The 21,991-nt window shown below is 32.5% G+C and overlaps 1 protein-coding gene across 1 annotated transcript in view; it reads right to left on the reverse strand.

Annotated features, from left to right (window-relative positions):
• EYS (eyes shut homolog) overlaps positions 1-16,771 on the reverse strand; it is a gene marked incomplete at both ends in the record, with an annotated part of 1,618,725 nt that extends 1,601,954 nt beyond the window's left edge. Inside the window, 2 exons of the mRNA XM_080805925.1 lie at positions 11,769-11,882; positions 16,021-16,771. Coding sequence (XP_080662051.1) covers positions 11,769-11,882; positions 16,021-16,771 — 865 coding nt within the window. The remainder of the gene's footprint in view (positions 1-11,768; positions 11,883-16,020) is intronic.
• Between the last annotated feature and the right edge of the window lie 5,220 nt (positions 16,772-21,991).

A 21,991-nucleotide genomic window follows, 5' to 3' on the forward strand; every position in this document is an offset into this window, starting at 1 on the left:
ACTACCCTTGTTAAACTACCCTTGCTAATTTACCACCTCAGCCCAAATTCTGTTTAGAATCCCTTATTAACTGAAGCTCCCAAACATAAGTTTTCTTTGTTCTGCAATTTCTCACAGATTTATTGTCTTTTTATCTCAAAAGTATAAAAACTGCCTGCCTTGATCATTTCCTCAAATCTCAATTTCATTTTTGGGCCTCCTCCACATAATTAAACTGTTCTCTCTTTTTCCTGTTGATCTTTGTCATGTCAAATTAATTCTTAAATCAGTTAGAAGAATTTTGAAAGGTAGACAAAAATTTTCTGCCCAACGCCATCATATCAGGTATAGTCATCCAAATGAATCTGTCTTATTAGGTAGACAGTGATACCAATGGAATCAAATCTAATGCATAAGTGACAGAAAAATATTTTCTTTCCAAACTTACTCAATTGATATCTCATTAAAATATACATCTTAATTTAATTTCTTATTTTATATTATTTTTAAAGTTACTCTTCAGCTTAATAAAGAATCCCACTGAATTGGAGCACAATTTGGTATCAATATGTATTAATCACTTGCAAATATTTGTCTTGAATCAGGAAATGCTCATTTTGGGGGCCATTTGTAAAAGTGCTCCTGAATATATATGCAGTTAATAAAGATGTTAAGAAACACTTGATCATAATGAAGAAGGTTATAAAAAATTGGAATTTTTGATTACTATAATAAAATCAACAAATTAAAGAAATCAAGCATGATCATATATATATATATTATTTTTTAATTTTATTTTTTTTTAAATTTTATTTATTTTAAATAAAAAATTTTAAATAAAAAATTTAAATTTTTTATTTGTCAAAGAGAGAGAAAGGAGCGAGAGTGAGCACAAGCAGAGTGGCAGGCAGAGGAAGAAGCAGGCTCCCTGCCAAGCAAGGAGCCCGATGTGGGACTCGATCCCAGGACGCTGGGATCATGACCTGAGCCGAAGGCAGCTGCTTAACCAACTGAGCCACCCAGGCGTCCCTTTTTTTTTTTTTTTTAAAGATTTATTTATTTGTCAGAGAGAGAGAAAGGAGCGAGAGTGAACATGATCATATATATTGAAAGGGATGTTTATAATGATATGTTAGTAATTCTTATATTGGAATTTCATAACTAGCATGTAAAAGTGAAATATCACTGAGTATCAACAGACAAAACAGAATAACAAAATTACCTAGAGGATAAAACATTCTGTAAGTTCAACTTTGTAGATTTTTATTTTCAAGTTTTTTCACTAAATAAATTTGAAGCCATATGTTAAAAAATGTTCCTGTATCTAAAAAATAAGTTTATGGCTTTTCCCCATAAAACACATTTCAAAGTCCCAAGATGGAGTAATTAGAGAGTTTCTGCATGGAATTCTATAAATTGTCACACCTGTTTACTTGAACAAAGAATTAAAACATGCAGACTTCAACAGAATTCAAGAACTCATTAAAAGACTTACACTACACCAGCAGAAAATACTTAATATAGAAAAAGGCATCAGTCATTTTCAAGCAGTCATCAAGTGATTTTTAAATCACTGGAACTGACAAATCAGAAGTGAAAAATATTCACAATTATATAAGCAGTATTATTGCAATGTATAGAACATCTGTCACTAATGAGAGTCAATTCAACATTCTACAAAGGAAGGCACTAGTACATTCAATATTACAAGGCTAAAAAGCGGCTTTTATACTTTTTTCATTTTAAAAACAATGCAATCCCACAATTTTCATAGTTGGTATAAAAACTGAACACATTATGAGTCAAAGATAGGCAGATAGTCACATTACCCACATGGTGATGCACAGCAAGACTACACCTTTCATTTTTAAGAGATGGTATATTTGTCTTAATATTCTTTCCAGTGTCCTAATAAAACACATAGCAAAAACTCTGATCCTTTTCTTTCCATCTATGACAAGAATGTATAATATTCAGATATAAACTTGTGACTCCGGATTGAAAAAAAGTTTGCTTCATATCTATTCTAAAGTATGTCTGTCAGAAGAGAATAATAATACTCTGAATTCCTTTAAGATTAAGAATAGCCTCCTGTTTCTTACTTTCTTGATTATGAAACATTTATTCAATACCTTGTATGTGCTGCAAGAGGAGGCTGTAAATTTGACTAGATTGCAGACCTTGCTGTCAAGGACTTTGTAAATCAGTAGAAGGAGTAAAGGAGTGAATTTTGGAGAAGTAAAGGAAGAGAAAGGGAACTTCATTCCAGAGAAGGTAAAAACATATGGGCAATAGCAGGGAAAATGTGAATGTTTATGATTCATTTATAGGACAATCACTAGAACTATTTGATTGCAGAAGATGATTGGTTTAGAAGTAGATTAATAAAAGTAGACAGAAGACACTTGTATAAATACTCAAATGCTAGGGAAGAAAAAGAGAGACCAGGTTTGTCTGTATTAGTAAAACAGAAGAAACAAGCATCGAATGATGAGTTATATCAAATAATAGCAAAAGTAGCAACAGCTAAAATTAATTGAATACTTACTGTGTGTCTGTCATTTTACCAAGTACTTTACATGACCTGTTTCATTAGTCCTCAGAAAAAAACAAGAGATTGGTATTTCAATTCTCATAATTTTATAGATCAGAAATTTAAAATTTAGAATGCTTAAATAATATTCTAAAGATCAGAAAGCTAAGAAATTGTAGAGATGGTCTTGAAACACAAGTCTGCCTAACTCCAATGGGAATCTATATTAACCACAACTATGCTGTGTTTCTTATCTCTTTTATTCTACACAGTGAGTGCAGAAGGAATATTACATTTCCTTCATCTCATAGACGATGTAATAAAAATTACATGACTAAAATTTATGTATCATTGTTATGGAATCTAATAACCAAACTTATCTAACTCTCAATTCCATCTTTCTACCATGTAATATATGCAAAGGGAAAGTGATTAGAAACTTTTGAGAAAGAAATATATAAAAATACATCATTTATGGGGACCTGGGTGGCTCAGTGGGTTAAGCCTCTGCCTTCGGCTCAGGTCATGATCTCAGAGTCCTGGGATGGAGCCCTGCATCGGGCTCTCTGCTCAGTAGGGATCCTGTTTCCCCCTCTCTCTCTGCCTGCCTCTCTATCTACTAGTGATCTCTGTCAAATAAATAAATAAAATATTTAAGTATATATATATATATATATATATATACACATACATATATATATATACACACACACACACATATATATATGTGTATATATGTGTGTGTGTGTGTGTGTGTGTATAAATTTTAAAAAATATATTTAGAAAATTAAGTTGGTTGTACCAGGTAAAATTACTTGAGCAAGACATAATATATTTATTATATTATATTTATAGCTACTCAATTGTCTTTCTTTAGAAGTTCACCTTCTCAACAGCACTCCCTTTACCAAAGCTCCCTCATATATAGTTGTGAATTTAATCTAAAAATATTTACCATCAGGTGCTTGGGTGGCTCAGTTGGTTAAGCGTCTGCCTTTGGCTCAGGTCTGGGATCCAGTCCCTTGTTGGGCTCCCCGCTCAGCGGTGAGTCTGCTTCTCCCTCTGCCCCTCCCCTTGCTTGTGCTTACATGCTCTCTCTCTCTCTCTCTAATAAATAAATAAAACCTTTAAAAAATTTAACCACCATACATCAAGGGAAGTCAGTATTATTTTGTCAAAAATTGATCTTTATGCCTAATTATATATACTATTTTAAAGATTTTATTTATTTATTTGACAGAGAGAGAGAGAGATCACAAGAAGGCAGAGAGGCAGGCAGAGAGAGAGGGGGAAGCAGGCTCCCTGCTGAGCAGAGAGCCTGATGCAGGGCTAGATCCCAGGACCCTGAGATCATGACCTGAGCCAAAGGCAGAGGCTTAACCCACTGAGCCACCCAGGTGCCCCTAATTATACATACCTAATGATCAAAATGACACATATCTACCTGGAGGTCCCTGCTTAGGGTCCCTGCAAAGTTACCTGTTTAAACGTAAACACAGGACAGTTCTAGAGGTTAAAAAAAAATGAAACAAGACCAAAAAAAAAAAAAAAAAAAAAAGAACAAGAGAGTGCACAAGAGAAATACTGACAGTGGTGATTGTGTTACTTTTCACTACTGTGAATAGCTGTTTTCAGATGAACTTTCTCACAGAAAACTATAAAACTGTATTAAATCACACAAATTCTCTTCACAAGAAAAAAAAATGTACCTGTGTATGGTGATGGAAGTTAACTAGACTTATTGTGGTGATCTTTAACAATATATACAAATATCAAATCATTATGTTGTACATCTGAAACTAATATAATATTATATGTCAATTATATCTTGATTTTAAAAATATTAAACACACACAAACATACTAAATCCTTGAAGAGTAAACAAAACCAGACAGAATTAGAAAGCACAGGTAAACAAAACAAACAAAATAAACAGAAATTAATTTGAAAAAAAAATACAGGGAGAAAAACGATTGCACTAAAATGAATGTGTCAGAATGACCAGTAAGAAAATAAGGTGTCTACCATTTGTGTAATTGTAGAAGAAAAGGAGAAATTTTGGCAGTAAAAATTAATTTAAAATAATGGTCTAAAACTTTTCAAACATAGTAAAAAAACATTAGCTTTCAAATCTGAGAAGTTTGATAATCTTTAAGTAGGACAAATACAAAGAAAATCACTGCTATGCAGGGTACAGTCAATGACCAAAACATAAAATTACTAAGTCAGAGAAAAAAATGACATATCCATAGAGAACAATAATGCAAATGATAACTGAATTCATATGAGAAATAATGAAGGCCTGAAGACAGTATTATTGAGTCAATGAATTGTCTCTATATTAAAAAAATGAATAAATTAAATTCAAATCAATCAAGAAAGACAACTTAAAAATGGCAAAGCAAGTAAGTCTTACTGGTTCTCAAGAGCTGTAGGATCCTATGGGTCTATACAATATACACTGACACTGCCTCACTGTTAAATATTTAATTAACTTTTCACTGAACAGACCAGAGAAGTGACATTTCATACTGGTGTAAGACAATAATGTCATTGGAGTAAGACCACCCAAGTTATAATTCTATTTCCAGCATTTTCTCAAAAGGTTAAATAGAGATGAGATTAATTATTTTGTGGACTTGTTTTCTGGTAAAAAGAAAGTCCCATAATAAACAGTAATTAACTGTTTTATTTATTCAATAGTAATGAAAAGGTCTTTGAAATGTCACAACATATGTGTTTTATAACTTTAATCACATTATATACTTTATTGAGCATTCAAGTCTTTTCATTTGTAATCAATTTGTGCTCTTATTTATTAATGTAAGACATAAAAAATTTCATGATCATCCTGAGATCATGTAATTATCAATAATCACTATCTATAAAGTGAATAACACATACTAGATGCTGAGTGGACACATAAAACATCTCCAGATAATTTACAGTGTGATGGAGAACACTTAGATTCATTGTTCTGTCAATGAAAGGAGGATTATCACAATAGAAGGAAGGCTATCAAACAATGCAAAGTGAGCTTCAGTTCTTTATCAGGACAGTAGGGTAAGTAGCAAAGGAAAGTTCATGTTAGTTATCAGATACAGAACCTTTGCTTTTTATTGTTATGTTACTATGGATTATGCTGTGTATAGAACTACAGGTCACCATCAATGCTGATAATGATCACAGTGTCTAGAGAATCAAGAAAATACCACAGAATTAAGTTTGACATTGTAAAAATAATAATTATCCAGAGTATAGTATATGAACTCTTTCCTAGTCAATACCTAAAAAATTATGTATATCATTAAATATGTTAATTTATGTAAATATTTGCCATAATTTTAACTCCAAATTTTATGAATCCTAAGCCTCAGAGTTGAGTGTACAGGTAGAGAGCCAATCAGCTCATGTAATATGACTATTCATAAAATTTAACAAATTATGCCTATGAGAATAAGGACAAGTTTAATTCTCTACATGACAGGGGGTTAGAACGAAGGTCAAACTGACAGATTAATTTTCCAACCTTTATCAGAACTGAATTTCAAAGAGGATTAACATTCAATTATTAAAAATGAAAAAAAAAGTTGTATCTGATTTACCTCCTGTTAGCTTTCCTTTCCATGAACAAAATACTATTTTCCATAAATTCTACCTCTTGATAGGGAGTTTGAAAATGGAGAAACCTACTTTGTTTTGGAAAATATTCTGCCCACCTTCTGATTTAAACTACTAACAAAATGTCTTAAGTATCTGTCACTACACAGATCAGACCTCCTGTTATCTGAGGTTATCACATTCTAAAAAATAGATGATTCCTCCAATACCATGCCATGGTTTCTTTAAATCATTCATCTTGGGTACAGAGATCCCAGCTTGCCTTGCAAACAAACTTTTTTGAATCTTGAAACTAAAATTATTTTTTTCTAGCTATAAATTAGTTCTAAACTAAGACCAAAAAGTTTATATTCTGACAATCACTTGTTTTTATGTCAAACTCATATTTTGACAGTGTGAAAGTAAGTCAGAAACTGATCATCTATAGAATTAGAATTTTAATGGTTCTCTGAATTGCTCAAAAAGATACAGTATTTTTTTTCAATAAACCTTACAAAGTTATAAAATTAGAGCAAATCATTTATAATAGATACATAAATATTTTGTAACATTTCAAGTTTAGAAGTACAATAAATAATATAATTTCATGGTTTTTATTGGACTTTTATTAATTCTACTTTTATAATGTCTGATATTGCAGTCTGACCTCACAGTTAACTATTCTCATTCATATTCTTTCATAATATTTGAGGTGTCTTAAAATTTGGGAGTATGCATTTTTCTAAAGGATAACTAATATTAAAATAAGATTGGTGTACTCTGCACCTTATTTCTTTGCAGTCTTGATTTAAATTGACTGAAGATTGATAGTACATACATACACACATACATATATACTTCATAAGCTTTAAAAATGTGATGTTTCCTACACACTTTTGGTTATGGTTTTAGGTCAAAGAATAATGCAATAAATAGGTACCAGAAAATTACCCAATCTATAATAGTTACTAGATTTTTTTTTAAGATTTTATTTATTTGAGAGAGAGAGACACAGTGAGAGAGGGAACACAAGCAGGGGGAGTGGGAGAGGGAGAATCAGGCTTCCCGCTGAGCAGGGAACTTGATGTGGGGCTTGATGTGGGGCCTGATGTGGGGCTTGATGTGGGGCTCAATGTGAGGCTCAATCCCAGGACCTTGGGATCATGACCTGAGCCAAAGGCAGATGCTTAATGACTGAGCCAGATAGGCACCCCTGTTACCAGATTTTCTAATAGAGTTGTCATCCTCGTTTGGCCTCATGGAGTGTAAGACAGAATATTGCTAAGATACCCGTTCTCCCCAATTGCCAAACTGCCATCTGTCCTGGATTTCTAAGTACCGTTATTCATACTTTCATTAAAATAAACAGGGTTGTGTTGGATAAGTCTCCACTTTGTACTTCAAATTCTGCTACAGTCCTTTCTCAGAGTGGTAGAAATTCATAGGCAATATATTATGTAACATGAGGATAAATTAGCATGTTAACCAATGATAACCTACTTCTCTTTTCCCAGTCCTTTCCAGATGCAAAGAATAGTATATCTCTCACTTAAGGACAGCTTGCAGGATTTTGAAGACCCCAAAAGCCACAAATAACTAATTCCTTATTTCAGTAGATAGGAGGAAAAGTATCTGATAATGCTACCCTATGAGCACAAACTTCCTAGTTGCAAGTAAGCTGGGTCAGTGGGGACCACAGGAAATTATGAGTTAATGTCTGTGTTTTTATATGAAACAAACGGAAGCCAATCAGTTATGTGATAGGTGTATAGAGAGTCATCTATATGTTCTTGGTATAGAAGTTTGGTCATACCATTGGTACAGGTATGGTATAAATTGGGGGTTGATAAACTATAACTGTAAGCCAAATACAACCTTCTACCTATTTTTCTAACTAAAGTTTAATTGAAACAAACCATATTCACTCATTTACATATTGTCTATGGTTCCTTTCACACTACAATAGCAGAATTGAGTTATTGCAATAGCGATCACATGGCTCAGAAAATCTAAAATATTTACTATCTGATCCTTCACAGAAAAGAAGTTTACAAGTCCCTGGCATAAATACACTATTATTTACACATTTTGTTTTGTGCTGATGTTCATTTCTTATTTTGTAATAAATAATTAAAATATAAAAAGATAAAAAGCAATTTATGTTTTTTAATTTAAAAGTTTCAAATTTGTGTTTACCCAGAAAGTTGATAATGAATACGCAGTTTGCCCCTATACTATGTCACTGTTATTGATCCACCACAGAATATTACTGATATTATTGACTACATGAAAACCAGAAGATACACATTAGTTGAAGAACCATCAGCATCTATTTTAAACGTTAGTAATTATCTTAGAAGACTGCCTGCCAATGATGAATTAAGTGCAGATGCAGAAGGTATTCTTACAGACTACTCTGGGAAGCATGTCTTTTTATTTACATCAAGTGACTGTCCCAAAATGATTTCCTTCATTTTCTATTACAAGTTTCTCTGTACATATACAAGTAAAATGTTAGTTATATAAATGTGTCAGATGAATTAACACAATAAATTCACACTCAGTTAAAAGATGCCAGCTGCTTGATATTAGTAAAATTAGAAGCTTTAAATAAATCACCATTTAATTTCAATAATGGTCTGATTTTTCCAACCAATTAATTGAATTAAAATAAGGTTTTGCAAGTTTATTCTGCTGAATGTAAGATATCTGATGATATTAGGAATGCTTTTGGAAAATTCAGTTAAGTTGTCCTAAAGATGAAGTTATTTGTTCTTGTGTTGAAATTATAAACAAAATTTTTGTTAAGTATATCATGATATATACATTGTTTTGATTAAGTTGAGAAAAGGATGGAATTAAGTTGGGAAAAGGAGGGAAAAGAAATATACGTGGAATTTAGTGTAGTGCACACATAATTCATATTTCAATCCAAACTAGTGATATTCACATAATTGAAATGGAATATATAGTTGCAAATTTTACAAATAACTTTAAAGAGTCACAGGACATTTTTTTTTTTTTTGACAGAGCTGATAGGAGGAAGAAAAACATGTAACATGGCAGAATGTTCTTTCTTTTGCTGCCATCCATTAACATTTGGATTTAGCTTCTGAGGAGTGATTGAAATTAAATTCAATGTCTCAATGATATTGTAATGAAAGAATCCTCTAAATTTTGGTCTGTTTTGTTCAAAACCAGTACCAATAATTTAATCAAACAACTTAATGAATTAAGCGCACAAAAAACCACTTTTTGAGAGTTTTAGTCAGTAGTCATTTTTAAAAAGATATTAAAGTGTATTTCTACATAACACAACAGAGACACTGAACATATTCAATAAGTTCAAAAGTGTATAGTATTATAAATACTATGACTGTGCTCTGGAATAACTGGACTTGTGGGAAGCAATATTTGAGGAGGATCCTATATTTTATGGATAAATTTATGTTGCAGAACATGATGGAAATAGAGAAGCCCTACAACTTTGCAGCACGTAAGATTAGCCAAATACTGAAAAGAATCATATGTGAAGATCACTTATTTCACGAGGATTCTCTTAGAAAGTGTTTGTCAATGAAAATAAGACTGAACATAATATAAATATGTCTCCTATGGAAAAAAATGATTAATGCATTTTATACAAAAAAATTGAATTGAAACTACATTCCATTTAGCAGATTTCTTTTGAGATTAACAGGAATCTCAACAGTTCAGTGAAAATGTCCTCAATTAAGATAGGATAGTTAGGAGTCAACTAACTGAAGGCATTAACAATTTCAAATTTATTAATCATACATGTAACTTTGGGGCACCCGGGTGGCTCAGTTGGTTGAGACTACCTTCGGCACAGATCATGGTTCTGGAGTGCTGGGATCAAGTCCCACATCAGGGTCCCTGCTCAGCAGGGATTCTGCTTCTCCCTCTGACCCTACCCATTTTCATCCTCTCAATCTCTCAAATAAATAAAGTCTTTAAAGAAAATCATAAATTCAACTTTGAAGAGGGTATAACTTTATAAAAAATTAAAATAATAAGACCACATTAAAAAATATTCATTCTTCAGAAAAATATTAGCAACATATATTACTAGCAACATATATAAAATATATAAAATATATAAAAATATTAACAACATAAATATGGCTAAACACAGTTTCTGCTTATATTGTTTTGTAATGTTCATATAATCAATAAAAAGTATGTTTTACAATTTCCTTTGATTTGTAGAGATTGAAGATCAAGTTATAATTTTCTTCTTTGAAAATAATTTTATTAAAAGTAGTTTTTGAGGGCACCTGGGTGGCTCAGTGGTTAAGCCTCTGCCTTCGGCTCAGGTCATGATCTCAGAGTCCTGGGATCGAGCCCCACATCGGGCTCTCTGCTTGGCAGGGAGCCTGCTTCCCCCTCTCTCTCTGCCTGCCTCTCTGACTACTTGTAATCTCTCTCTCTGTCAAGTAAATAAATAAATAAATAAATAAATAAATAAAATTGTCTTTAAAAAAAAAAAAAAATAAAAAAATAAAAGTAGTTTTTGAATAGGACTATTTTATGTGTCTGCCTATTTAATTAAGCCAATTTGCTGGTCAATAAATGAATATTTCAAATATTAGATAACTTTTTAGCTACCTCTTGCTCAAAAATGTCATGGTTTGGAAGATAAATTATATGGTTTTCTTAAATATGCAGCATACAGTAAAATACTGTATAAATCTTTCAATTCATAACATCTTTCATGGAAAGAAAAGACTTGAGGGATGAAAGACCTGAAAGAAGTTTTTTTGAAGACAGTTATTGGACTCCTTTTTGTCTCATTGCCACCAACCCTTCTTACTATGGGACAGTGGTTCATGTATTCTACCAAAATTTCAAATCTCCCTCTATGGAGTATGGTAGACAGACATGCAAGAGAAACACTAGGAGGTATTACCATTCTCTGTAATTTGGAAGACATGCATATTTTTGTTTTACTCCCACAAAAGGAGTCTGTAGGTGTCTTCTAATTGTGGCTGGAGACAGCATTGCTTAAAAACCTTCTGAAGAAGGACAGATATACTGATAATGAGTTATATTTCCCAGAAAATGGGAAACTGTAGAAGAGTTTAAAGTTGCAACTGAAATGGTTTAAACATATTTTCATTATTTAAACATTAAATCAATAGTTAAGAAAGTATTGCCTTAAATAGTGATTTCATTCTCCATTTTTAAGTTCATTTGAGAAGAAATAAAAATTTTTTCCTCTTCAGAAAAGGGGATTTGTCTGTAATGACATGTTACATAAGGAAATAAGTTAGATATAATTATGCAAAGTATGTGCAAAATGTGCAAAATTATGTAAATTATGTGCACCATAGCTAAAAATATTTTAGAACTTAAGAACAAAATATATTTTATCATGGTGAAAAACTTGTCAACTGGTGTCCAAAACTCATCTTATATTATAGAATATTTAGCAGGATCATTTAACTGCTAACCAAGCTGATTAAACATATCCCTAAAACATATTCAAAGATGTTCATATAGAACGTCTAAGATTACATTTTTCAGTAATTAATGAAACATTTCAAATTTAATTTGAAGCAAGTAAGACAAAAATTAATATGATTTGTATGCATATATATAGAAACATATACATACATATATATATATTTTTTACCTGAAAATGGTTCATCACATTCACAGATGAAATTATTTATAGTAATATTGCTGCAATTCCCATTGAAACAGATATGTGATTGACCTTGGTCAATAATTTCTGAACAATTTATGCCTATTTAAATGAAAGAAAATTAATTTTTCAATTAGATTAAAAACAGTTACATTGTATATACTTAACTATGGTCATTAATTTTTACCAAATTCTTTAATAATGATGGTCAAAATTTAATCAAAATATAACTCTAATTAAGAAATAAGGGACATCCGGTTGTTCAGTCTGTTAAATGACCCACTCTTGATTTTGGCTCAGGTCATGATCTCAGGGTCACGGAATTGAGCTGTGCATTAGGGTTGTGATCAGCACAGAGGCTGCTTGAAATTCCCTCCCATCCCCTCTTCCATTCCTTCTGCTCCAGTGCTCTAAATAAATAAATAATAGTAAAATCTTAAGGGAAAAAAAAAACTCAATGATGATGTATTTAAATTGAAATAAAAGTTAATTTCAATAGGCTTGACATCCTCAATAAGTTCTTCCATCTTCTGACCCACACTATAGTATTCAAATATTTTTCTGATTGTTGATATTTGAGCTTTAGTTGATTTTCATGATAATTTGAATTTGTTAATCATGTTTTGACAGTAAATAATATTAATATACATATATATCAGTTCTTAAACACATAGTGGGAGCCCTGCAGTAGTAATTTACAAAGTGACATATTCAAAAGTATATTGTGTCTTAGTCCTATCACCTGGCCAAAGTGATAATTCAAAAGGGGAAAATGTGAAAAATTGACAACATCTGAAGAGAAACTACGATATAAAGGTTTAGTCAAGCAAGCTGAATAAACTCTAGAGATCTGCTATACAGCATTGTGATTACTGTCAACAATTTTATGTTGTACACTTAAAAATTTAATAAGAAGGTAGATGTCACATTAAGTGTTCTTTCCACAGTAAAATAAAATAAAATAAGATAAAATCTGAAATTACAGGGGGGGAGAAGGAGAAAAATTCTGGATTCTCAGAAGTTATGCACCAACTTCTAAACTGTACATTTTCTTGCCCTATTATGTCAAGTTTCCAAATCTCACTAATACAAACTATCGTGGTCCTACAATACCACATACCGTAACTTTTCATAGCATACTTTTTTGTGCAGTTAATCAGCTCATAATACCCTTTGTAGAGGAATGTGCCTAGAAAATTCTAGGGCATGGCAAATGGCAACGTGTCCATGGCAAATGGACACGTTACTATAAAACAGCTGCCCATCATTCAGCAATAGGCCAGCCACCGTTTTATTTTAATTGAATTCTTAATTTGACTCATAAACAATTTTTGCCATTATCATTGAAACCTTTCAAATTCTTTTATAGACTGACAGTCCTGCCTCAATACTACAGAATGCTTCTTATTTATCTCCAAACAACACCAACACAATAAAAATTTAAGTAAATATAATTACATGCCAAATATTTCCATGTACAAAAGCTAAATTTATAATGGAAAGTTCAATAGGTTATATCCTATTTCAATCTTAGTGTTATGGGCTAAATTGTGAGCCCTCAAAATTCATATTTGAAATTCATATTTGAAAATTCATATTTGAAATTCATATCCTAACTTCCAGGAGCTCATAGTGTGACTATATTTGGAAACAGGATCTTTTTTAGAGAGGTAATACAGATTAAATGAGGTCAATAAGATGGGTCCTAATCTAATGTTACTGATGTCTTCATAAGAAGAAAAATTTTGGACATAGAGACACGTACAGAGGGAAAACACAGGGAGAGCATGGGTATCTACAGACCAAGGAGTGAGGCCTCAGAAGAAACCAATCCTGCTTACATGATACTTTGATCTCTAACATTTAGCTTCTAGAATGTGAGAAAATAAATTTTTGATGTTGAAGCCACTCAAACTATAGTACTTTGTTATAGCATCACTAACAAACTAATACAGTTAATATTCTCGGTTTATTTGGTAATTCTACATATTTCTGTGTCATCTTAGATTTAAAATTGAAGCAATTCTAATAAAGTGGCATTATGTTATATGCTCAGTATTATGGTATTTAACATTAATGATTTAAATGATCTAAGATTGTGTTTCTAATAAACAAATAAACATTGAGTAGAAATAAACACCTGTATGCAACTAAGATAAAATTATTGAAATAGCATTCTATGACATACGATTACATATATGCCAATTAATATTCTGACAGATGGTAGAAATTTTCTCGCCAAATATTGCTTAAAATACTTTGGACAAACTAAAATGTATATTTTAAGTTCTCTCAATTAAATTGCTTTTTCATTCACCCCAAATCAGCAATTTGACAGTTTTCACTTTTTTGATGACCTGTTTTAAATTCATTTTTTTAAGATTTTATTCATTTATTTATTTGAGAGAGATTGTGAGATAGAGAGAGAAAGCATGAGCAGGGGGAGGCGCAGAGGGAGAAGCAGACTCCCCACCGACCAGGGAGCCTGCCATGGGGCTAGATACCAGGGTCCTGGGATCATGATCTGAACAGAAAGCAGACACTTAACCAACAGCATCCCAGGGACCCCTTGACCTGTCTTAATTTTATTTATCTGATAAACTCCAGGAAGAGTTGGGGTTACTTACATTTTTGTTCACCAATGCCAGGAAGAGTAAAATGAGAATTTGATCTCAATTATAGGTAGAGGATGTTCAGTGGATACTGATGGAATTAACTTCTGAAATGGTCTTAGTACTTCCCTATCAAAGAGTCTAAAATTACTCTGAAAGGAATTTTAGAGTCTGCAAGGCTTTATTGAGATATTTTATTATACAGTCTTGGGTCCAGTATAGTTTCCCCAGGGCACACAGAAGAAAAACCTTATTGAAGTCCCCTAAAGTCTGCCTGAAAAAATTTACAGTTGTTTCTCTGGGCCTCATCTGTTTTATCATATCTACTGCTCACCCTCTTTCCTCTCTCTTGACCAAAAGGTAGCACCAATTTGTTGTTTTCCTATACTACCATTACAAATTGCATCAAGCAATTCCTTTTGTTGGATCATCCTTGTCTTGCTCATTATCTTTGTAACTCTCTATGCCAGGTCTCCCTTTCATAAGTTCCTATAGATTAAAATTTTCCCTATATTTCTCAATATTTCTCCTCATTGGCCTCTGATTACCCAATTCCCTAGTAAATTTTCAAGTAGTGATAGTTGATTTTCCCTTAAATCTTCACTCAGTCTCAGATAGTATAGTTTACATTGTTTTTAGATTACTGATTTCATCTACTCACCAAATATCTTTTTACAACCTTTCCTCATCATAGCCTCTGATTTAAGTTTATTACAATCAGGTTTATTAATTATATCATGTTCTTTCCTTCCTTTCCACTATTATCTATTAATCACTTCATAGGGCCACATCAGCATCCATTAAGAACACTGCTCTTGGTCACCTGGTGGCTCAGTCAGTTAAGCAACCTACTCTTGATTTCAGCTCAGGTCAGGTCACGACCTCAGTGTCATGAGACTGAGCCCTGCATTGGGCTCTGCACTAGCTGTGGATCCTGCTTAAGATTCTCTGGCTCTCCCTCTGGCCCTCCTCCCCACACCTCATGCAAAAGAACATTACTCTTGGCTCACAAGCAACTTCATGCCTTCCCCACAACCATACCTCTTTATCTTCCTCCACTCAGGTCCACACTTAATTTCTATATTATCACCCAGAACTATTTAAACTAAATACCATAAGCTTGGAAATTTCATTCTATGACTAATACTATTCTGATAATTTTATATTAAATATATGAAACGGCAAGAGTGAATTTTGAGAAAAATGTTTTTTAAAAAACCTTATTATTTAAATAAGCAAAAAAAAATTATTTTAGAGAATGCCTGATAGGAATTTTGTTAGGTCCATATTCCAAATTTAGCCTATTCTAAAAGATCTACAAAATTTTTGGAAACATTTGTTTTTTGGAAAGTAACAGTTTATGAACTCAGTTTATTTTCCTATTTTAATAGGATTATGTTATTTTTTGTTAAGACCTTATTTATTTATTTGTCAGAGAGAGAGCACAAGCAGGGAGAGTAGCAAGCAGAAGGAGAAGCAGCCTCACTGCTGAGCAAGGAGCCAGATGTGGGACTTGATCCCAGTGTCCTGGGATCATGACCTAGCCAAAGGAAGACAGTTAACCGACTGAGCAACCCAGGCATCCCGAATTGTGTTATTTATTTATTTATTTATTTTAATAATCTTACCTGTAAATGGTTGGTGACAGATACATTCATATCCTTGTGTATTCCATTTTCCTCTTTTATTAATGCAAATGCCATTATTTTCACATGGCTTATGAGAACATGCATCAAGTTCTTGGCAATATTTTCCAGAAAATGGAGGCTGGCAATGGCAGCTGTATGTCTTGCTCCAAACTTCAGTAAGACATTTGCCATGCCCAGAGCAAAATTCTGAACTCAGAGATTCCTGGCAGAACTGTTCTTTCACTGTCACATTTAGTCGTAGCCCCTGGTGACAAAGCAATGGACCACTTGCTGTTACTGTGATAAAATAATGTGTCCCAACACTCAGCCACTGAGAATTAACAGTATGCATTCCTTTTAGTTTGCAACCAAAAAGTAACTGATCTTCAGTTGTGGTGTTTTGCAGACAGTCAATGAATGATGCTTCAGAAACATTCATCAAATTTATTTCTGGAGACTGAAGAGATGGTTCAGAAGAAATTACAAGGATGTCCCCCAATTGAATTTGCAAAGGGCAAATCTGGGGAACAACTTGATTGCCTGAAGTATTCATTTTGGTATTTACATCTCCAAACCAGCAATCTCTATAGAAGTCCATGCAGATGTTTTCTGTTAGTGTCCAATTCACCACATATGATAATGGCTGTATATGCCATTCTTCCACAAATTGCCATTTACATGTTGTTTTTCCATTTATAAATGTGCTATGAAGAACCATTAGGCTCAGAAGCATAATTGATTTGTTAATCATTTTGGGCAATTGTATTTTGTAGTCTGTCATGGAAGTGTCATAAAGAACTGGTGAAAATGGATTTGAGTGTTGCTGAATATTTCCAAGCAGAGATTTTGTTCAAGGATCCTGGGAACTGGTTTTTCTTCAAATCCCAAAATGCAAATGAATTTGTGACAGTGGATTTTGATCAACAGTAGAGTTCAACTGGTTTAAATATCCCTTTAAACATAAAAACATACATTGTTAGTGAAGTTTTTCCTAAGTTACTTAATTATATAGACAACTTTAAGCTGGTTTTTGGAAGGACTATGCTGCCAACATCGACTCACTTTCTTTGTGAAACAAGGCCAGAAAAAACATGGTGAAGATATGCTGCATCTCATCCTGGAATATAGAATTATGTGCTTCTGAATGTTTTGGTTTTGTTACATAATGAAACCAGCAATTTACTGCAGTCTTTTGTATGTTCTCTTTACACCAAGCTTCAACAAAACTGAAATGTAGCAATAATCAAGACCCTACTTTTATGATGGTTTTGATTTTCTTCAGACATAGGTATTCCTCTTGATTAGACTTACAAAAATACTTTAAAAACACTGTCCATAAAATAAGAACAAAAATGATTTAAATAAAATGTTATGTAATATTTTCATATAAATATAACCTATAATGCACCTGTTGGTGACAAATCATGTTTCTCTAATTCAGGAGGTGGGAACTCCCAGATATACAAGATATTCTAGAAATTCTGTCATGTAAACAATTAAACTCAGAATGACATTTCACCCAACTTCTACAGAAATGTGGGAGTATGGAAGACAAAGAAGGAAAAGGAAATGTAAAATGGAATAATGAAAGGATGATAAATAAAAGTTGTATGGTAACTGACTTCTCTTTCATCATTCACCACTGGTATGAAGGGGGTAGGGGCAAATGGAATTAATTCTGTCTGGAAGGTATCATTACTCCCTGAGGCAAAACGAAACAAAACAAACAAACAAAAAAAGACACACACACACACACACACACACACACACACACACAACAAAAACAACAAACCCCAAAAAATAAGACAAAGCAAAAAACAGCAAAACAAAACAAAACAAAACTTTTGAGATTTAATATTGACCCAATTAAAAAAAAAAAAAAAGATAGTAACTGCAACTCATTGACAGATTTCTCTGCTTAAATCACTCGAGTAATTGATTAATAGTAAAAACTACAGGGATGCCTGGGTAGCTCAGTTGGTTAAGCCTTCAACTCTTGATTTTTAGCTCAGGTCATGATCTCGAAGTCCTGAGATCAAGACCTGAGTCCCTCTCAGCACACACAGCATTTGCTTGAGATTTTCTCTCTCCTTCTGCCTCTACACCTCTCCCAACCTCCCCACTCACGCATCACTCTCTCTTTCAAAATAAGTAAATAAAATCTTTAAAAACCCTGTAATCATCACAACAAAAATTAAATTCTATAAAGAAGATAAATGGTATAACAAAAAACATGCTCTTTTGATCTCATTTATGTTATTTATTCATTCTACAGTTTAAGGGCACATGGGTTTTAATTCCCTTCACTCTTATATAGAGAAGAATATATTTTATTAAATATATTCATTTAAAGAAATTAATAGAGAAGCTTTAAATTAACGCAGTAGTATTGAAGATTGAGTTGACTATATAAGAACATACAAGCCTTTCAATAATTGTAGCTTTATGTTTTGTTATTGTCCAAGTTCACTCAGTAAGTAAGTGTCATGGCTTGAATTAAAATCCAGGTTTGTCAGATTCAAAATCCCAACTTTTTAAAATTTACCTTGACTGTCAATTAAATGTTGTTAAATGATTGTGTCTTTATACGATGCAATTAACTGGTTAATTCATATCAAATATTTATGTTAAGTCTGATCTCCTTTTTTTTCCCAAAGATTTATTTATCTTAGAGAGAGAGAGCACAGTAGGGAGGGGTAGAAGGAGAGGGAGAGAGAAACTTAAGGGGACCACGCTGAGCACAAAGTGGAGGAGGAGCGTGATCTCAGGACACCAAGATCACAACCTGAGCCAAAACCAAGAGTCAGACCCTTAACCAACTGCACCACCTAGGTGTCCCAAATCCAACTTCTTAATGAACATTCTAGATGATGTAGAAATTAAATTTGGAGGCACCTGGGTGGCACAGTTGGTTAAGGGTTTGACTCTTGGATTCAGCTCAGGTCATGATCCCATATTGGGTTCTGTGATCAGCGGAGAGTCTGCTTCTTCCTCTGCCGCTCCCCCTCCTTGTTCGTGCTCTCTCTCTCTCTCTCTATCAAATGGATAAATAAAATCCTAAAAAGAAATTAAATTTGAGTTATAAATTTCCTCTTTTAGAATTCAGTTGTCAGTATTATAAATCGATAAAATATAAATTCATACAATATGTTACCCTAAAATACATTTGGAAGAGGTAAAATTATAACTTTCCTAGAATTAAAAGTTATGAATGATCATGTTCATTTCAAATATGTTAATCATAACTTCTGAATATAAAGGAATGATCTTGCTAAGATTTAAGAACAATTTAAATATATGTGATCCTAATCTATGTGCAAGGAAATATCCTAGGTACGAAAAACTCATCAGTGATCAAGTGAAATGAGATATCAATATGAAAAACTAATAACTTAATGAAGGAAACAGAATTATTAAACAAGCAACAATATTAATTATCAAATAGTCTAGAGAACTATGAAAATATGTAGCAGGGACATTAATTGGATACAAGGGTAAGCTTGAACAGTAAAATGGAATCACTTGGGAAAACTGTCAAGGGAAGCATATTCCCAAGAAAATATCTATCTAAATATTTGAGATGAGTGTGACATTGGATACTTCTGAATAAGTAAGAGAAGTTGAGCTTCTAAGTGTAGAGGAAAAATAAGTCGTGATAAAATATAAGCTCTTAATTTAGAAAGCATTTATATCAAAAATGGCAGGCATTATCAACAAGGGCTCTCATTTTATCTGAGGGCAATGGAGAACCTCTTCAAGATTTTATGTATGAGATTAAAAACAGCAAATTTTATTTTAATGACAGTTTATTTGAAGGGTGGGGAATGGCTTGGTGGACACAACTGGGAGAGCTGAGACATTTGCGGGGGAGTCAATAGCACTAACCTAGTGAAACAACAGTGATGGCGTGATTAAAACAGAGGCAGAAGAAATGCAACACTGGTGGAGTCCAGAATACTGAAATAGTAGAATTGCAATGTCTTTAAGGCTGCTGACCTAAATAAGAATAGAGAAAGAAATCCAGGAGGACCAGGTATAGAAATAAGATGGTAAGGGGTAAGGGTATGTCATAATCACTTAAACATATACCAAATTTGTACTGGAGTGATTTCCTTGTAGAAGTATCCAGATTTCTGGTATATACAGATAAAAGCATAAGAGAAAAATGGGCTGGAGTTCTAAATCTGATTATATTAATCACATTTTTTAATATTTCAGTATGTATGTGAAGTTGTTGGAATGTTGTTTTAAAATAACAAAGACTTGATTTTGTTTAAGTCATGAGGAAAGTATATGTAGGGAGATAATAAAACAGTATGGAAGAAAATATATGTCAATGAATACAATGCAAGTAGGAGAAAAGAAAGAAGTTTATTGTAGATTATTAAAGTTGTGACTTTGGTGGAAGAAAGTTGAAAATTTTATCTGGTTGTCTATTTTCTTTGTAAAATAGGAGACAATTAGGGAAATGGTGAGTTTGAAAGAAAGAGAAGAATGGACAAGACTTGAAGTGAACAGTAAGGGAAATGTGAGAGAATGTTCATTAGGAAAAAAATAGAAGGATCACTAGGCAATATTGAAATATTTTTGTAGCTGTAAATCACAAATTTATAGTAGTATAAACCTTTACAGGTGCATTATTTTCCCAGTAGCGTAGTTGAAAAATATACAATAAAAAATTAAGTAGTAAATGGGTTTAAACAAACACAGTCACCAATTTATTTCCATGCTGAAGTGCTCAGAAACAAATTTCATTTGCATTGAAGCAGAATTAGGTCTGTGTGACATTTTTAGACTAGCTGCAGATGTGAGCTCGCATTACTGCATGGCTAATCCCGTGCTTCTCAGAATTCTCTGGGTCCCTAATTATTGTGCATTTATATTTTGTAAGAGAAAATCACTTGATAGTTGCATTTCGGTCTCCAGAAAATTTAAATAAATAAAAATAGAAGCTAAAAAAATATCTATGAAGTCAATTTTCTGCTATATATGTTGAATACAAAATACTGTGGATTTTATTAGGAGAGTGATTAATATAAATATCATATATGGATAAATTTAAATAAGGAGCTATAATTTGGATTCAAAAGGTAATGGTATGTAATGCAGTTTTTCATTTATAAAGACACTGTTAAAATTCTGTTCAAAACAACAAGTCAAAAGACATCCTGTTCACTTCTAAACACACATACACACATGTATGCATACATATATTTTCAAATATGTTTGTAAGAGTTGAAATCAGGAATCATGATCATTCCAGGTGATATTGTCATCTTTTAAATTTGTTATTCAAGAAGTCTACTGGATATGATGGAGCCATTCATAGCATTGTGCATAATTACAAGCATAATATTACTTGGCAGCAATTTTGCCAGGATAATATTTCATAGGAAAATCTACTGAGTAATTTCAGATCTTACAAGTTGTATTGCTTTTGTAACTTTGAAATTACAAAAGCAATACAACTCATATTCAATAGTTAATAAAACATATAGATAACATATAGATAATCTTCCATTCACATTTAGAAATTATCTTAAATGACCCCCTCCAAAAAATAAGGAAATAGATTAAAACAAATCCATTTTATTTAAACAAAGAACAATCTGAATATAATGTGCCTATTTCTGTGTTTGGATTATAATAGGCATCCAATAGAAGACAGGTGAGTGGGCATTAGAAGTAGTGTACATAACTCATTTGCATTGCGCTCAATACATAACATCATGAACTGTGTAAACGTTTAATGAATTTGTAGTTGATTCTGCAGAAGTGATCTTTTTCATTTTTACCCCATTATGAGTATGGTTTCCACAATAAATAGCTTTATTTTTATAAGTTAAATATTATGTCTGATAAAACATGTAAAAATGAAATTTAGGAATATAGGAGATAGAATGAACAGATGTAAACATTCTAATGTTTTGTACCTGACCTCTAGAGAGTGACACAGCACATTTGGGACACC

The sequence above is a fragment of the Martes martes genome (genome assembly GCF_963455335.1).
Source record: "Martes martes genome assembly, chromosome: 6".
In the NCBI taxonomy this organism is placed as follows: domain Eukaryota; kingdom Metazoa; phylum Chordata; class Mammalia; order Carnivora; family Mustelidae; genus Martes; species Martes martes.